Genomic DNA, 18,406 nt, shown 5'->3' with positions numbered 1-18,406 from the left:
CGCATGTGCAGATGTTTTCTTCTTCTTCTGTTCGTTTAATAGCAGTTTACTCCCCAGTGTACGAGGATACCGCCACCTGCTGACCGAGCGAATGAACCCTGTTATAAACTGAATTAGCGTCATTTCAAATGCGTGTTAAATTTGATTTAGCGATAGTCGAGTGTGTTTATGCTTGTCTGTGTGGAGAGGATTGATTGGAATAGTGATGATGATGTCCGCTATCACTGTCAATTGTCAGTAAACACTTAATCTGGCTGATGAATCTTCACGTGACCTATTACAAAGTCTGTATTATTAAGTCTGTAATTAGGCGCCATTCTTATTATTTTACGGAGCTTTTGTTCAATCGGTGGACGCTGTCTGTTGAGGAGAAAAGCATGAATTTGTTTGTATACGGATTATCCATTGTTTAAATGTCCCGGTAGTCGAAAAGGAGGCAGAGCTGTTGAGAAATGCTAGGAGCTAACTGGGCGCTAACTGTACCATTCAAGTATATTGAATGTCGCAATGCTGGCAAAGAGAGGAAGTGACGTAAGATTTGCGCATGCGGGGTACCGATCAGGTTTCCGGTACGGATCGGGTAGCGACAGAGCCAGACCCTTCTCGGTACTCTTGCTCTGACCTGCAGGCTCAGCTGTAAACACAGAGGTGCCGTAGAGGGCAGCAGAGCGCCCGCGGTGTCTGCCTGAATAACTACCGACGAAGAAGAAGAAGAAGCAGTCTGCAGTCAGCTGACCGGGCAGCACGAGAGCTAAAGCTAACGCTACGTGCAGCAAGTGCACCGGGACTTCCTCCGGTTTGTTCCCCGTGGTTCCCCCTCCTGAGCAGCGGAACATGGCGTTCATCACAGCCAGCTGGAACCCGCTGGGAGACGCCTTTTACCGGTCAGTGAGCGCCCACCGGGTCAGTCCTTCAGCTGCTAGCAGCGAGGCTAATGTTAGCTGACAGTCAGCTGACCGCAGCTTCATCCGTGTTATATACACCTGTGTTCTCTGGACATGCGTCAGTCATACCTGTGTTCTTTGCACTCGTGTGATGGATCTGTTTAAACAGAGAAATCAGCCTGTAACCTGCGCCTCTGCTTGTCATGTGACCCTGCTAAAGCTAGCTTCAGAACCTTTTTCCCTTTAATGACGTTTCCTGAGAGGACTGACGTTCATGACAAAGTGAGCAGGAGATTGTAGCCAGTCAGAGTTTACTCAGGTCGGCAGGTGACGTTTGTGTGCAAGTGACAGGTGAGCAGAAAGTGGCCGGAGGCTAGAATAGTGTTAGGCAGAGAGGGGGAGGAGCCTGCGGGGAACCGTGGGGAGGGGTTTGTTTACATTAATGTGTACTTTCCTGTGTACTCCTGTGTATTACTACAGTAAGACGGAGCTGTATGAGATGAGCTGGAGTCTGCGTGATGGACTCAGAGACAGTCTGGTGGCTGCAGCTCCATACGGAGGCCCCATCGGTACAAACTAAATAAAACTTTATTGAAACGCTGCAGTGAGATAGTTTTTTATGGTCAGATTTCAGACTTCGACCCCTGACCTCTCACCTCTGTCTGACCCCTCAGCCCTGCTCAGAGAACCTCAGCGGCGTTCTCCGAGTTCTCGCCCTCAGCTGGAGATCTACTCTGCGTCAGGAGGCGCCTTCGCCAGCTTCCCCGTGAGTACCACCTGACCACACCTGGAGACAGGTTGGGTCTCTCTCTGACCCGTCTCTCTCTCTCTGTCTCCGTCTCAGTGGAAAAGCGGTCCAGTGGTCCAGCTCGGGTGGACGGTCTCTGATGAACTGTTGTGTATCCAGGAGGACGGCACGGTTTTGATCTACGACCTGTTTGGATCTTTTAAGAGACACTTCAGTATGGGACAGGTCAGCACACCTGAGTTTGTTCCTCTGAATAAATGAAGCTGCTCAAACGATGTAAGTGATCAGTTGACCTCTAACTTTGAACAGGAAGTGGTCCAGAGTCAAGTGTTGGAGGCCAAGGTGTTCCACTCCCCTTATGGAACAGGTATTGCCATAGTAACAAGCTCCTCCCGTTTCACCTTGGCCACCAACATCGATGACCTGAAGCTCCGGAGGTTACCTGAAGTCCCAGGTAACACCTGACTCACCTGAGATGGTGATTTTCACTGTGACGGTTAAGCCTTTACACCCTTACCTGTCTGTCCCTCAGGTCTGCAGGGAAAGCCGTCCTGCTGGGTCGTCCTCACTCAGGACAGACAGACTAAAGTCCTGCTGTCCAACGGACCAGAACTCTTCATCCTGGACAACACGTCCTGCACTGTGGTGGTGAGACATGTAGAGACTAGAGATGGCACGATACCACTTTTTTATGTCCGATACCGATACCGATATCAAAAATTTGGATATCTGCCGATACCGATATGAATCCGATATAGTGTGTTTTTTAATCAATAAAACTGTTTTTTTAATATCTTGCTGCATTTTGTATAAGTTCATACTCAAGTTTAAATAAACAACAACACTAAAGCTATTCTGTTATACCTGTATGTAAAAAATACGCTGCACCCAAAATATTTCATAGTTCAGCAACACTGATCAATCTAATAAACTTAAACCTACTCCATCCTCCCTATTCTGGTATTTTAAAGAGTACTTAGCAGAAATATTAAGCAACCTAACTAATAGGGTTGCAAACTCCTAGCAAAAAAAATTAGGGAACCACCCCCCACCCTCCACCTCATGATGCTTAATAGACGTAATCAACTTTAATTTGATGCAGTGTGGGGAAAAAAAAATGCACAAAAATAAATTATTTTTCAAGACTAATTAAATAGCATCTTTCTTCTACAGAATTGCAGACTGCACAGATGGTATCTTTCCAAAGTAAAAAGTACTATAGCTTACTAGGGTATATTAGACTTAACAGTTACTATATACAGTAATGAACTTCTATACATTTTACATCAGATTAAAACTTTGGGTGTAAGATTCAGATAATTATTTATTAAAAGCGAGACATTTTAAATGAGAATAAGAAAGAAAAGTATGTCTTTGTGCCCCCTTTTCCCTGTTCATGCCCTATCGGCCCCCCTGGCTAAACTTTGCTAGATCCGCCCCTGCACAGTTACCAGCCGTCAGCTACGTAGAAAAGGATCCTGGTGTAGAAAGTAATATTAAATACATTCTAACAACAGCTTATCAAGGTTAAACGTGCTGCTGTTGTTCAGCCGCTGGTTTCCTCTTTCTGGTGCAAAGTGGGCCAAAAACAAAGAAGAGAGACGGACTCGCGACAGAAAAGCCGATCAGCTGATCATTAATCAGTTTCATGATTGAAGTAGCAGCAGGAGAGAGAGAGAGAGGCAGTCGCTCCATATATTGGTTGTTAAGCTTAACGTGGGAACGCTTTACAAACATTCAGAGATGAACTTACACACTTGCTTTACTTCTCTCTGGGATAACTTCCTCGGAGATGAAATGCCGGATTGCTAGAGGCTCCAAATACACACAGCCGCTCAATCATGTGAGCACACTGCTCAGATGTGCTAAGGTTATGAGCCGAGTTACGCCGTGTGGCAAGTTTTGTGAGGTGCTTTTTTGATATTTAATGGATCGGATTACATTTTTTATTTCTCTCCGATATCTGATCCAGTAATTTACGTCAGTATCGGACCGATACCGATACCTAATATCGGATCGGTCCATCTCTAGTAGAGACAGGTGAAGTCAGTAATGCTCAGTTTAAGATCGTTCTGACCAAAACCAGTCTGAGACGACGTTTGTCTGACAGTCTTCGATGGTGATGCTAGTCCATAGCCAGTAATCTTCACACAGGTGATCAGATTTGTCCTCGTCTTTCTTTCTTTCTGTCTCACCGCCTACCTGTGTGTCTCTTTTCAGTGTCCTTCAGGCCTCAGTCCTCAGGACGGCAGTATCGTCCACATGTCTGTGTCTTTCAGCTATAAATACCTGGCTCTCCTCACTGACACTGGACACCTGTGGACAGGCTTGTCCACCCTACAGGTGAGCAGCTGTTCTGGCCAATCAGCTTTTCAGATATCTGTGAATCATCACCTGTGGAATGATTCACAGGTGATGCTTCTGTGTGCAGGAGAAACTGAGTGAAGTCGACACCAAGAAGACCACGGTGCCTAAGCAGATGTTGTGGTATGGGTGACCTCTCGTTTACCTGTGCTCCTGTTTAATTAGCTGCTCACCTGTCTAAGCTCTTCTTTTACATATACACCTGTTTAACCAGCTGTTTACCTGTTTGCCCAGGTGTCGCAGACCAAAGAGCCAACAGCCATCTGTGGTGTTGATGTGGGACAGACTGCTCCTGGTGGTCGGGGTGTGTAATGAGACTATCCAGTATCCTTCAAACCACTTCACATCTGAACATGTTCAAACACACTTCAGGTGTGTTAAGGTTCTCCAAGAGCTCATTAAGGTTCTGCTGGAGCTCGTTAAGATTCTCCTGGAACTCGTTAAGGTTCTCCTTGGAGTTGTGCAAAGCAGCCGGTATTTGTATCTGTTAAGGGGGGGAAAGTATTTGTGTTTGTATTTGAGTGAAATTCAAAATAGGTGTAAAAATCAATTTTTTTTTCTTGCGTTACACTTCTGAGTTACGCTATAGTTTAAGTATTCTTTAATTATATCCATTATAATAATTATGGATATGCAATATTAGTTGGTGTTTTTCCATAAATCCAGCAATGAACATGTAACAAGTAACGTCACTGAAAAGAAAATAACATAACAGCCATTACCTCATCCATGGTTAAACCACCAATTAATAAAATATCATTGTGAACATTATGAACAGACAGAATAAAAACAAATAATACTTCAAAGAACTGTTCTTCTTCTGCGAGAACTTCTTTCTAATGCACAGAACTAAACTTCATCAACCCCTGACTGGGAGATGTGGCAGAACGAAAGTTGTATTCTATATAATACTTTTATAAACTAAAAGATACAGCCCTGCTGTTGTCAACTGTCTGCCTAAAAACAGAAACAAAGGGGTTTTTTGTGTTTTATGTTGACCATAACTTAACCATTTTCACTTTGAAGAAGATGTCTTCTGCCAACATACTCTCAGTTAAGTTTCCCCATGTTGTATTTTGTGTACACAAACTCGTCCACATGTGAGGGCAGCAGTCTGGAGCATTGTGGGAACACGATACCTCTGCTTGTTGGGGGGCAGGTGCGATATTTCATTGCCACATGAGCCAGGGCTGCAGGGTCTGAGGTCAGTGATTCAGCGCTGTCCTCAGCTAAGTAGCTCTCAACTATCTCTAGGAGGTCATAGCACCAGATGAGGCAGATTTGGCTTTTTTGCCCACTGGTCTTACTCTCAACCGAGGATGAACTGGCAGCTTCAGGTACCCCAGAAACATCATCCACTTGGAGTTCTGTATCCATCTCTGCAGCCACATCTGCCTTGAGCCTGTCAATCTCTGATGACATGGGCAAGCTCTTAAATCAGGGATCCAGTAGAGTGGCTTTAAAGTAATGACCCAAGGAGTCATCAAAGACAGCCTGGAAGTGCTGAGCCAACTCAGACTGCAATATGGTCACCATTTTAAGTGCCTCTGTACATCCGCATACACCTTTAAGTTTGTCTTGAGAGCCTGCGCACAAGGGATGACAGAAGACAGAGAACCCACATCCTCACACAGTGCGTGTTGCCTCCTGAAATGGTTGTAGTATTTCCACAGTGGCCTGGACTAGTTCCCATTGATGGTGTGACATTGCACCTCCCAGATCCATCTCTGCACTCATGGTAGTCAGTGGTCGTCTCTGCTCCAACAGTCACTGGAGCATGTCAAAGGAGGAATTCCACTTGGTTGACACATCATGCACCAAAGTGTTCTTGGGAAGGCCAAGCTCTTCCTGGATTGCCAACGAGCTTGGTAGTTGGTATGGAGATGCAACCACATTGAGAAGCTTGCAAATAACCTTTATTCTCCACTACTGAGTTGGGCATCAGGTCAAGGCAATTCATTTCTCCCACTGTGTTTGTTATTTGTAGTGGGGGGGATAAGCCTGTTTTGCATTAAATGCAGCTAATATAGGTGATTGAAACTGACTTGCAGGGGCAGAACATGGCTGTGATGATGAATTGGTGCTGGTGGATGGGTTGGCAGACAGTACCAGGAAAGGATGCTTTAAGTGCATGTGATTATGCATAGCAGATGTTGACAGATGTTTGATATCTCTGCCTCTGCTGATGTGACTTTTGCACACATTACTTGTCACTTTGGTTTTGTCTGCAGCACTGACTGTGAAATGCTTTTACACAGAACTTGAGCAAGGTCTTTGGCTACTGGAGGACCAAGAGATGGCTCAGCAGCAGCCACACTTCTTCTATTTGGTTGCTCAAATCCATGTGGGGAGTTTCAGCTACCTTAATGAGTGACGGGAAGATATGCTAAGGTTAACTAGCCTATAGCCTACATCTTGCTGTCTGCAGACAGAGTAACTTAAACGTACCATATAACTCGCACATGCGCATACAATTCGACACAACTACACAAGTATTGTTTTAACCTTTGTAACCGAACGTTAACATTACTCTGTCAACAGCCTATTGTCTAAATTACCAAGCTAACAGAGCTACATAAACAGAGCGAACATGAGAGCACCCGACTGCAGACGCCAGTAATGCAGCGTAATGGAAAAGTCTCCCAATCAAACTCTGCTTCCGGAAAGTTATAAACTTCCTCCGGAACCCAGTGAAAAATCTAAAATCTATTCAACAAAAACAGTGATGCAGTTCAGTCTTTTTTTGCTCAGCCGAGCCTTCTGCAATGTGGAGCAGCCCGTGTTACACACCTCTTTACACGTCACTCACTCGTGCCCTGCATTCTCATGAGGAAACGCAGCTTTTTGATATAAAGTTTTTCTCGTTCCCAAATACAAAAATTAGTAATACCGTATTTGGGTTTGGCTCCACCCCTAGTTCTCCTGGAGCTCGCTCATTAAAGTTCTCTTAGAGCTTGTTAAGGTTCTCTTAGAGCTCATTGAGGTTCCACTGGAACTCATTATGTTAAGGATCTCATAGAGCTCGCTAAGGTTCTGCTGGAGCTCGTTCTGGGTTTCCTGTTAAAGCTGGTCATTTAGAAATAAAGAATCATGTTCCGTGTTCGAGGATGTCCTCATGTGTCATTCTCTGGTGGTTTGACCCTTGACCCCAGCCTTCAGGTATCCCATTGAGGATCCATGTGTTTTGGTGGGAGAGATGGATGGAGTTCGGATAATCAGCTCGTCCAATCAGGAGCTGCTGCAGGAGGTTCCTCTGGTCTGCCAGGACATCTTCAAGATCGCCTCCATGGCGCCTGGAGCTCTGCTGCTGGAGGCCCACCGGGAGTACGAGGTACATCAGTCAGTACCACATTAGTACTGCGATACTGTCCCATTAACACTGTAATACTGCCACAGTACAACATCAGTACTTGTAAGTCCACTCCATTACATCACCTTAATACTCTCATTCACTGATGTCCATGTACACATGTAGTACAGGTACAGGTCTGTACAGCCCGATGCTGCGGGGAGGTGTGGGAAGCCAGATCGGGCGCCCCCTTCCGACTCTCCTCTCTGCTCTCTCCTATCTTGTCCCTTTTGTCTTACTTCTCTCTATCACCTTTTCTATCCCTCTGAAGAAGTTAGGCTCCATAAATGCTAAAGAGGTAAGTATTATTTCTCAGTTGCAGTGAATAGATGGAAAATAAACTGTAGAAAAATAAACAGAAGAAAGAAAAAGAGAACTAACAATTTAACATAAACCACTGACACACTCCAGGGCCTGATCAACCCTGGGAGGGCCTCCTTGGATGAGGGTGTCTAGTGATAATGGCTGAAACGCCCGATGAATCCAAGGTCCACTACTGATGATGTGTCCCAAATTTTAAAATGATAATCAGATCGATCTCTAATCCCTAAACCTAACAAGGAAGGAAAATGGCAGATTAGCCTGGGTAAAAGACCGAAAGTTGAGGCACACAACGATGTGTGCTGCTGGCAAAGTTTCTGGGCTGCCTTTCCTCATAACAGCCATCCCTCAGAAGTCTCTCCATCCAAAGCAATGCATTATCAGGGACTGTAACATCTAGTCCTTTTTACTGAATACTGAATGTCAGTCCAGACGTGTGTTTTTCTCTCTTTGCAGAAATCGAGTCAGAAGGCGGACGAGTACCTGCGAGAGATCAAGGAGCAGAGCATGCTGGGAGAAGCAGTCAGACAGTGCGTGGAGGCGGCAGGTCACGAGTACGACACCAACACCCAGAAATCCTTGATGAGGGTGAGAGTGTGTCCGTATGATCTGTTTTAGTATGTCAGGGTAATGCGACCTGTCCCTGTAATGTGGCGTGTCGCCCTCCAGGCGGCGTCCTTTGGGAAGTGCTTCCTCACAGACTTCAGTCCGGATCAGTTCGTGACAACCTGCAGGGAGCTGCGAGTGCTAAACGCCGTCAGAGACAGCAGCGTGGGGCTGCCACTGACGCACACTCAGTATCCTCTCAGTCTACACAGGTGCATCATGGGAGATGTAGTGTGTGGTAAGGTCTCACTTTGTCCAGAGTCAGGGGCTGCATCCCTCGTCATGCCGCTGTGACCCATTCTCAGCTTTAGGATTCAGCTCAGAGGGGTGCAGCACCTGAAGGGGACACAGCTACTGTGTTACCATGTTGATGAATTCCTTGACCTCTGACCTCAGATTCAAACAGCTGACTCTACAGGTGCTGATTGACAGGTGAGTGAACTCATCGACATGTCTCTGAGGTCTCATGTTACCCCTCCACCCCTCACTCACCTGTCTCTCTCTCTCTCTTAGGTTGGTGTATCGACAGTTTTACCCGTTAGCCATTGAAATCTGTCGTTACCTGAAGATTCCTGATTATCAGGGAGTCAGCCGAGTCCTCAAACACTGGGCGTCATGCAAGGTAACTGTCTCACACCTCGCTCACCTGAGGCTTTTCTCACATGAGTGATTGGTGTGACGTGTTTGCGTACGTGTCCAGGTGCAGCAGAAGGACCTAACAGACGATGCCATAGCACGAGCAGTGTGTGTGAAAGTGGGAGACTCACCTGGGGTTTCGTACTCGGACATTGCAGCTAAAGCTTATGAATGTGGACGAGCAGAGCTCGCCATCAAGGTAAAGATTCTAACAGGTTTTGAGGGTTAATTTCCGTAGTATGGTTCAGTGGTTTTTGGACGGATTTGAAGCCCGGTTTCAGCTGGATGGTCACTGCCCATCTGCTATATTCAGCAGGGTCTTTCAGGATTGTGTCTGACGCTTTTGATATTGAGTGTGGTCGAGCGTTTTTCAGTATTTGTCCCTGCGTGTCTCTATCAGCTCCTGGACTTCGAGGCTCGGTCTGGAGAGCAGGTTCCTCTGCTGCTGAAGATGAAGAGGAGTCAGCTGGCTCTCAGTAAAGCTGTAGAGAGCGGAGATACCGACTTGGGTGAGTCTTTGAGCCCCACACCTTACGTGTCTGCCAGATGGATGATGTCACACTGACAGTTGGCTGTGTGTGTTGTCAGTGTACACGGTGGTGTCGTACCTGAAGAACGAGATGAACAGAGGAGATTTCTTCATGACTCTGAGGAACCAGCCGGTCGCTCTCAGCCTCTACAGACAGGTACACCCACCTTCACCACTACCACTCTCCTCCTCCTGGTTTTGGTAATGTGTGTTTTTGTTTACATTTGTTTGCTGTCAGTTCTGTAAGCTGCAGGAGCAGGAAACTCTGAAGGACCTGTATAACCAGGACGACGACCACCAGGAACTGGCCAACTATTATGTCACTGCAAGCTACAGGGAAAAGGTAAGGACTGCTAACCGTCACGCCCAGCAGAGATTAGACTCGTCCATCATTACTGTAATCACCTGTCTGCTGTTCACCTGTCCGTCTGCAGAGGTTGGAGGGCCGGCTGTCTCTCCTGCAGAGCGCTGTCGATGAGTACAACAAGGCCAAGAACGAGTTTGCAGTAAAGGTAACAAATGAACAATAAGACGTGTTTGCAGGTGTGTGTTTGTACCTGACGCTCAGGTGTGTTTCACTGATTGGTCTGCAGGCCACAGAGGACGAGATGCGTCTGCTCCGTTTTCAGCGCAAATTGGACGATGAGAAAGGGGCGGGGCTTCTTGGACTGTCCCTACAGGTAGATACAAGGGGCGGGGCTTCTTGGACTGTCCCTACAGGTAGATACAAGGGGCGGGGCTTCTTGGACTGTCCCTACAGGTAGATACAAGGGGCGGGGCTCCCTGGCCAGCTGACGTTTCCCTCTGCCGGTTACCTCCACCTGCATGCTCTGTGTTCTCAGTCTCCATCACCTGGCTGCACTCCAGGTTTCTTTAAAGAGGCCAGCGTGGTCGCTCTGCTTTAAAGCGCTCCTCCTCAGATCATTACAGACCCAGACTTCTTCCATGTAGCTTCTAAGCTCTGGGACAGCCAATCAGATTGGTCGAATCTGCGGTTTGATTTAAGCAACTGTCACTTGCTGTTTGCAGGTGACCATGGAGACGCTGTTGTCATTAGGACTCCACAAACAGGCAGAGCAGCTTTACAAAGACTTCAGAGTACCTGACAAAAGGTGTGTCACTGAGGCTGCACTGTGATTGGCTCTCAGTCTCTTACTACAGTCTTTCCTGTCTGTCCCTCTCACCCGTTTGCCTCTCTCACCTGTTTGCCTCTCTAACCTATTTGCTTCTCTCACCTGTGCAGGTATTGGTGGTTGAAGTTGAAGTCTCTGGCGGAGAAGGAGGAGTGGGATGAGTTAGAGAAGTTCTCAAAGAGTAAGAAGTCTCCCATTGGCTACCTGGTAAGGAGAAGCCCCATCCCCTCTGTTATGTTGCATTAACTACATTTCCCATGAGTCTTAGCGATCTCTTCTTCAGGCGTTTGTTGAAGTTTGCATCAAGTGTAACAACAAGTACGAGGCCAAGAAGTACGTTTCCAAGGTGACGCCTGAGCAGAAGGTGAAGGCCCACCTGGCCGTCGGGTAAGACACCTCTATGGCGTCATCACACAGCACAGGTGGGAGCACTCCCACTCCCACTCATGTAACTCCTCCTCTGTTCCCGGCAGTGACCTGGAGGGGGCTGCGGATGCCGCCATCGAGCGCAGGAATGAAGCTGAGATGGGGGCAGTCCTCTCCAGATGCTCCCCCTCCAACAGCCTGGTGATTGAGCGGCTGAACCGAGCTCGGGCCGCCATTGCCAAAAAGTGAGCTTCCACTCTTGAGCATGACGTCGGTGGGAGCCAGCTGCTGTTACTGATCAGAGACTGTGATTGATTACTGATCAGCTGATGCTTTCTTCTTCTTCCCTTCAATTAAAAGCTTTGACTCTATTCACACTCAAGCGCCACACCTGGACAGAAGGACTTCCTGCTGCTGCCCCTTCACAATAAAAGCTTCAGTGTGTAGCATAGCGGGTGTTATATTGTGAAAGAGGACAGTAAGTGTCCGAGGTGACTGCATGTGTCAGTTTGTATGTTTTAAATATTGGTCGATCAATAAACATGAAAAACACAGACTGCAGTTCTCAGTCTGGCCACTGGGAGGTGACAGAAATATAAAAGGCCTCTTTGTTCTGTAAATAAAATCCTTTTCTATTAGTGCCCACTCGGATAGACTCTCCACGGTTTTCAGGGTTTTCCATTAGATCATAGTACTTGGTGTTCCCAAGTCTGAAGAAAAGCCACAGACTGAGCAGCAGGTATTTCGTCACCTCCACGTCCACTTTTGTGGTAGTGTTTGTGTTTCATGCTACATACATTATGAGGTACTGGACTGTAATGGAAAACCAGTCGACTCGAGTATATACTAATGTGAAAAGGGGCTTAAAAACTCATTTGTAAACGAGTTGATTCTGTTCGTCTGGACGCATCCTTTTCAGAAATGTCTGCCAACCTCACGGCCCATTGGTCATTCAGTGGGCTCAGTCGATGTGCAAATGTACTGTTTTTAAGGTTGGATACCTGCAGTCAGCTGATACTGAAGAAGTCTCATGATGATGAAATGTTTCTCCCCCTGAAAACATCCAGATGGATTTCCTTACCTGGATGATGGAGCAGGCATAGAGGCAAAGTTTGTAAACAGTTCAAATTGTTTTCTGCCACACAAACATGAACACAGGCTGCAGTTCTCAATGTGACCACAGGGGGGCGGCAAACTCAAGAAAAACTTTACATGAGGTTTGAGTACTCTTGCTGCTTTGAAGTACTGCTGATCAGTGACAGTGATCAGTGTTTATTGGTGATCAGGTGAGCCTGTCACAGGTGAGTTACAGGTCCAGGTTCTTTAGGTCAGTCAGTGAAGAAGAGCAGCTCACCTGCCTGTTGCTGCACGCTCACGCCATCACTGCTATTTCCCATCGAGCGTAAATGAAGTTACTCTGTTGATTAACTAATCGGACGTCCTATAATAAACTTTATTGAACAGTGAACAGCAAACAGAACAATAATGATACGAAATAAATAAAATAATATTTTACTTCAAATATTGTGACATCACAGTGACGTCACTGATCAGTATGAATGGATCTGTAATGTCAGTGTCGGCTGTTGTGTTGTGAGGAAGCTGTAGGTGGAGCATTACACACCTGTGCATGTGCTGTGGGAGTATTAACTTTGGGTCGACCCAGATGTGATCAAACCTGACTTATTCTTATAAAGTTATGTTTCTATGTCAGAGCAGCTTGTTTATACACCCATATGGGCTCAAATTGTGATCATAAATATTTTGTACTTGTAAATCAAATGTGTATTTGTAAATCAAATGCGTATTTGTGAACTGAGTTTTGTAACCTTGTAAACCAAAATATCTGAAAATTTTATGTTTGTGCATCTGAAGATGAGAATTTGTGTGCGTGTAAAAAAGATTTGTGTTTGTAAAAAATATTTACATGAGATACAAATAATTTTTTAAGGTCTGTTTACAGATACAAAGCAAAAAACTACGTGTAAAGCTCTGCGCTCAGATTTCCTGGCTGGATGTGACTGTCAACCAATAACTGTGGAGAACATGGACGACGCGACAGCACCTCCTCCCACTGTACAAAAATGAAGCCAAAATATCCGGCTTGTGGAGGCTGCCATCTTGCCACACACCCGCTGGAGGTGACCGCAAACACGCCCCCATACACTTTTTACGTAACCCAGCCGCTCCAGTTTATTTGCTGATGGGTATACCACCACTGACGAGTCATTCAATTAAGGTAAATACAACCATTACACTGTTATGAAAAAGACACAGCTTATCATCTTATAGTTCTAAAACATCTAAAATCACTCTGTTGTTAATTCGTTTGCTAGATTAGCCGCTAGCATACGCAATGTGTTGGGGCTTGTTGCTAGCTAGTTAGCGATGCTACAGACCTGTTACTCTACGGTGTTCACACCGAATGCGATAGACGCGACCAGAGCGTCAGGTTTACATGTAAAGTCAATGGAGAAGCGTGAAGACGCGAGATTGCGGGTCCCGCGAAAATTCAGAAGCAGATTTGCGTCGCGAAAATGCGTCAAACGCGCGTCAGTGTAGTGCGTTTGACGCGCGAGTAAAAATGCGCGCGTCAGTTTTTGTGTTGCATTTTGTGCATTCGCTCATATCGCGTCTAGCACTCGAGTTGGAAAAATCTGAACTCCAGCGTCAGTTCGCGCCGCGACAACCAATCAGGAGCCTGGTGACGTGGCTCTGACCTAGGTCAAAGGGGCAGGTCCAGCCAAAGCCCTTCATTCTTCATTCAATATGGAGGAAAGGCTCATAAGGCTCATAAGTGCAGTGGCTAACCACCCAGAGCTGTACGATGCCAGCTGCTATTTCTACCGAGACAGGAATAAAAAGGACCTAGCTTGGAGGCACATAAGTGAGGTAAGTTCATTCATTCCTCTTTTGAATTTTCAGACTGACCCGATGAAGCCGCGCAAAAGCTAGCAAGCCCGCCTACTGTCCAGCTATTTTCCCACTGATGTACAAATACCTTTCCGCTAACAAGATAATGTGTTTATTCAGAGGACATCTGCAGGAGAAAGTGGAAGAGCCTCAGGGACACATATAACAAGGAGAAGAGGACAGAGAAGGAGAAGAGGAGTGGGTCTGCAGCAGGATCGGGGAGGAGATGGAAGTTCCTCGCGGTCATGGGGTTTCTGGACCCCTTCCTCACCCCGCGGGAGACAAGTGGCAATATGGTGCGGATCGTGGAGAACTTCCCCCCTGAGGACCAGGTACAGCCCGGAGAGGCAGCAGGGGAGTCCCAGTCAGAAGGTATGTTTACAATGAATTAATGTAGGCAATTAATTTATGCGTGTTGTCATATAGGAATATATTTTGTTTATTAATAAACAGTATACAGTGGTCCCGCTGTTCATCCGTCACTGCCTCGCTTTTTCGCTGATTTTTTATTGCACCGTACAGCTTTCAACAATGCGCATTGCATTCTGCAGCCTGATTGACAAATCTCCTCCGTGTCGTGTCTCCTGCGCTTGCCAAATTTATCATGTTTGGTTTTGATAACCATCACGTCCAATAGAAAAAACAGCACAAAAACTCCCATAACTATGACCCTCATTCGGAAATACACACCTGCGCCGGGAGGGAAAAAGGCGCACGAAAGTGGCGCGCAGACGGAGAAAACACACGGCATAATAATACTTTTACGTTTTAAAATCTACAAAGGTTTGCACTTTGAGAATCAACTTGTGAGAACTGTGACTACTGTTCGTGTGTGTGGAAAGAAGTGTATAAAGTGCGTGGCGAGGGGCTAGTTATTCTGAGAACCCCTGCTGCAATAAATGAGGGATCACTGTATATAATTTCTCTATGACTATTGTTTTCAACCTGTTAACATTTAATATTGTCTTGACAGAACAAACTGATTCTGCAGCAGAGCCATCCCCTGTTGCTTCTCCTTGCTCCCCAGTCCCTGGTCCCTCCACTCCTGCTGCTGCACCCACAGGTATGTACAGCAAGCACTGATAGCTTTTTACTCGCTTGGATTCCCTTGTGATTACCTTTACTAAATATCTACAACCAATCTGTTTATATCCTGGTTTTTTTTCAATGTTGAAAATGAAAATCTAGTAGCAGCCTTCTCATTACTTTGTGTTGTTTTGTGCTGTGTTTTACAGGCCCACAGAGGAGGACAGCTCCGAGGCGGACGAGGGACGGGTCCCAGGACGGTCCATCGGCGGTGGAGCTGGCCATCCTGGAGTCTCTGAAGAGGCCACGCCAGTCTCCAACGGAGCGTTTCCTCCTCAGCCTTGTTCCTGCTCTGGAGAGCATGCCGCCTCAGACGCGAGAATTCGTTAAATTTCAAATTTATAAATTAGTTTTTGAAAACGGCACAGCTGTGTTAAATTTGGAAACATTGGACCCTAGCGATCAGTAGTTTTCTGATGAGGCAGCAGCTCTCCAGGGCAGAAACAATGTTCTTATTTTTCTCCTCCTTCTCCCTGAGGCTCTTCCACTCCAACCTGGGTCCTTTTTATTCCTGTCTCTCTGTAAATAGGTATATTTTATATATTTATGTTTAATGTTTTTGTTAGTGAATTTTAAAATTTCTTCCAATAAATATTTGTAATGACTAATGTCTCTGTTCTACTACACAGCAAATGCACCCGACTTGACACATGTAGAATTTATTTCATATTATACTAATGACAAAATATACTAATACAGTGGAGTGCAAAAGTTTGGGCAACCTTGTTAAAAGTCATAATTTTCCTGTATAAATCGTTGGTTGTTACAATAAAAAAAGTCAGTTAAATATATCATATAGGAAACACAGTGATATTTGAGAAGTGAAATGAAGTTTACTGGATTTACAAAAAGTGTGCAATAATTGTTTAAACAAAATCAAGCAGGTGCATAAATTTGGGCACCACAAAAAAAGAAATGAAATAAATATTTAGTGTATATCAATGTGTGTGTCTCCTATATGATATATGTAACTGACATTTTTTATTGTAACAGCGATTTATACAGGAAAATAATGACTATTAATAAGGTTGCCCAAACTTTTGCATCCCACTGTATATAGGAACATAGTGAAGACCAATTATTGAAGAGAATAAAGAGAGGTTAGTTTATTAAGAAAATTTTAAAAAGACAGGAACACTCTTTAGAGGTTTGTGGGTGGCTCTTAAAAGAGCCGTTGTGGGGAAGTCACTCGGACTTCAAACAGGATATTCTTTTGGCTGCCAAGACACAGCTCCCTCCGCCAAGAAGTGGGCCATGAATTTCTCCCTCACCAGGACAGCCTCTCTGGAGGAGTTGTTTGCTGCTACACGACCCAGGCCTTGCAACGGCTCCACCACAGCAGGTGCCACACCCCTCACAGCAGGTGCACTTCTCTCGTCTAAACAGTGCAGAAAATTGTGGAGAACACACGTTGCCTTCACACACTTCTCCGCAATTTCAGGATGGAGCTCCATGGAACACCAATACAACCTCCACTGTGAGGAGAGGATACCGAAGGCACACTCCACTATCATCCGGGCCCTGGAAAGGCGATAGTTAAAGATCCTCTTCTCTAATGGGAGGAGGCGTCCAGGGAAAGGCCTCATGAGCTCCCGCCGCTGCGGGAACGCTTCATCAGCCACAAAGACATGGGGCTGGGCTCCACGGTGTTCTCCACCAGGTAGAGGCTGGTCAGGAGGCAGATGGAGAGTCCCAGCCTGAAGAGCCTGACCAAAGGTGGAGTTGGCCAGAATACCACCGTCGCTGGTCCTCCCATACCCCCCAATATCAATAACGCGGAAGCGATACCCTGCATCCACAACCGCAAGGAGAACAATGGAAAAAGTTCCCTTGTAGTTGTGGAACATGGATCTTGAGTTGGGGGGTGCCTTCGTCTGGATGTGCTTCCCATCCAGAGCTCCACAGCAGAGAGGAAAGTTCCAGCGCTCCTGGAATGCCTCTGCGATGGACCGCCAGTCTCCAGGTGAAGGCACAGCCATGAAGTCATCCACTAGACAGTCCCAAATGGCTGTCGCTACCTGGGGGATGATCTGGCTCACCGTGGACACACCAACTCTAAAACTGAACGCGATGGTCCTAAAGGAGTCCCCGGTGACAAGGAACCTGGACAAAATTGTTTAAAATTAGTATGATGTGTACTGCAGTTACAAAATACATTATTCAAATTTCAAAATACTTTTGTGATGTCAGATTTAAATTACAAAACATAAATCTTACATAAAAAATTTTGTAATTATAAGGATAATTACATAATATATATTAGATATAATATCAAACAGTCAGTTGTGTTTTGTTTTAACTTTACCATACCATAATTTGATTGGTAGCAACTTTTACTACTACAGTGAGCCAATCACTCATAATTCCTAGACATGTCAATCAGGTAGGAATGAAGTAAGACATTAATAGAAATAAAGAGTTGTATGTTGACATGTAGCCCTTTCCTTGCTTAAATCATTGTTAATATTTTTGAAAAATTAACCTGTGATAAGACATAGCTTATCAAGATAGAATATGCTAGATAGAACCATATAACTAAAGATGAACCAAACTGTTCACAATTTTATCTAACTCTCAGTTTTGGTGACCCCTGTTATAGAGTCTGACAGCTGCGGGGATTATAGACAAATATTTAACTATACCAGAATTAAACCAGGTCTAAATTTTTAAAAAAAGAAAAGAAAAAAAAAAGGAGTGAGTATCACTACAAAGATTACCCACAGTGGTCCTCATACCACATATGACACCACAGCCATGCTATCATTGCAAACACTGATAACAGCATAAATCGAATTAAATCGGGACTTGATGAGATCTTTTGAGTATCACTAGAAATATTATAAACAGTCGTCTCCATACCACAGTTTGCTATCAGTAAACACCGACAGCATTCACTGATAGCATACCACATCCATGTTAGCAGTGTATAAACGATAGTTTAGCATATATTAGCACAGGTATCAATAAAGGACTACCGTATTAAACACTTTTACTAACCTCAGGCAGATGGACAGGCGCTCTGCAGGTGGGATTGAGCGCCTGTAGTTGGTGTCTAGGCGGGCGATGCTTGGACCGACGCGGGACAGCAGGTCCTCAAACTGAGGGAGGGAAAGACGGTGATACCGCTGAAAGCCGCCGTCATCCAGGCGCAGCTCCTGGAGCAAATGGTGAAACTCACCAAACTGCTCACGCCTCTGGAGGACCTGATGGACCCAGGTACGGCGAGAACGCCGCTGCTCTGCTCTCCACAGTAAATATAGAAGGGAGACTCTCTCTTCAAGTGCTAGCTCGACAGCTGCCATCTTGCAAAGATACCCTCTGGCACAACTTCCTCCCACATTTCCGGTTCACATGCGTCAAAATTGCATATTTTGACGCGCGAATGATTCGCATTGGATACGCGTCGAGGTGCGTATTTGCACGCGTCAAGTTAGAGGTGTCTGGCACGTTTTTGGTCGCGTCTATCGCGTT

The 18,406-nt window shown here is 45.6% G+C and overlaps 2 protein-coding genes across 2 annotated transcripts; one reads left to right on the top strand and one right to left on the bottom strand.

Moving 5' to 3' along the window:
• The first annotated feature begins 560 nt into the window (after nt 1-560).
• On the top strand, nt 561-11,540 carry vps16 (vacuolar protein sorting 16 homolog). The gene is made up of 24 exons (XM_031735663.2): nt 561-884; nt 1,365-1,453; nt 1,559-1,650; nt 1,729-1,857; nt 1,942-2,086; nt 2,165-2,280; nt 3,853-3,975; nt 4,064-4,119; nt 4,231-4,320; nt 7,156-7,327; nt 8,123-8,254; nt 8,336-8,463; nt 8,669-8,704; nt 8,786-8,894; nt 8,973-9,107; nt 9,309-9,417; nt 9,497-9,594; nt 9,676-9,780; nt 9,872-9,949; nt 10,031-10,117; nt 10,467-10,549; nt 10,681-10,777; nt 10,854-10,957; nt 11,044-11,540. Exons 1-24 carry the CDS (start codon nt 835-837, stop codon nt 11,183-11,185), a joined length of 2,505 nt encoding a protein of 834 aa, XP_031591523.1. The 5' UTR covers nt 561-834; the 3' UTR covers nt 11,186-11,540.
• Nucleotides 11,541-16,047: 4,507 nt separating this feature from the next.
• On the bottom strand, nt 16,048-17,970 carry LOC116317005 (protein ANTAGONIST OF LIKE HETEROCHROMATIN PROTEIN 1-like; the record flags this gene model as incomplete). Its single annotated transcript, XM_039598604.1, has 2 exons — nt 16,048-17,038; nt 17,933-17,970. Coding segments are annotated over 2 exons (945 nt in total), but the record flags the coding sequence as incomplete, so codon positions are not given.
• Between the last annotated feature and the right edge of the window lie 436 nt (nt 17,971-18,406).

This window comes from Oreochromis aureus, linkage group 15, assembly GCF_013358895.1.
Source record: "Oreochromis aureus strain Israel breed Guangdong linkage group 15, ZZ_aureus, whole genome shotgun sequence".
Classification (NCBI taxonomy): domain Eukaryota; kingdom Metazoa; phylum Chordata; class Actinopteri; order Cichliformes; family Cichlidae; genus Oreochromis; species Oreochromis aureus.
Note: the sequence above shows the minus strand (reverse complement) of the source record. Positions and strands in the feature narration are given on the sequence as shown.

What these genes read in the sequence shown, in the direction of transcription:
- vps16 (XM_031735663.2), top strand. Translation starts at nt 835, where the DNA reads ATGGCGTTCATCACAGCCAGCTGGAACCCGCTGGGAGACGCCTTTTAC. An exon ending in GCGCCTTCGCCAGCTTCCCC is followed by an intron (nt 1,651 to 1,728) that starts GTGAGTACCACC and finishes TCTCCGTCTCAG; the next exon opens with TGGAAAAGCGGTCCAGTGGT. An exon ending in CTACAGGTGCTGATTGACAG is followed by an intron (nt 8,705 to 8,785) that starts GTGAGTGAACTC and finishes TCTCTCTCTTAG; the next exon opens with GTTGGTGTATCGACAGTTTT.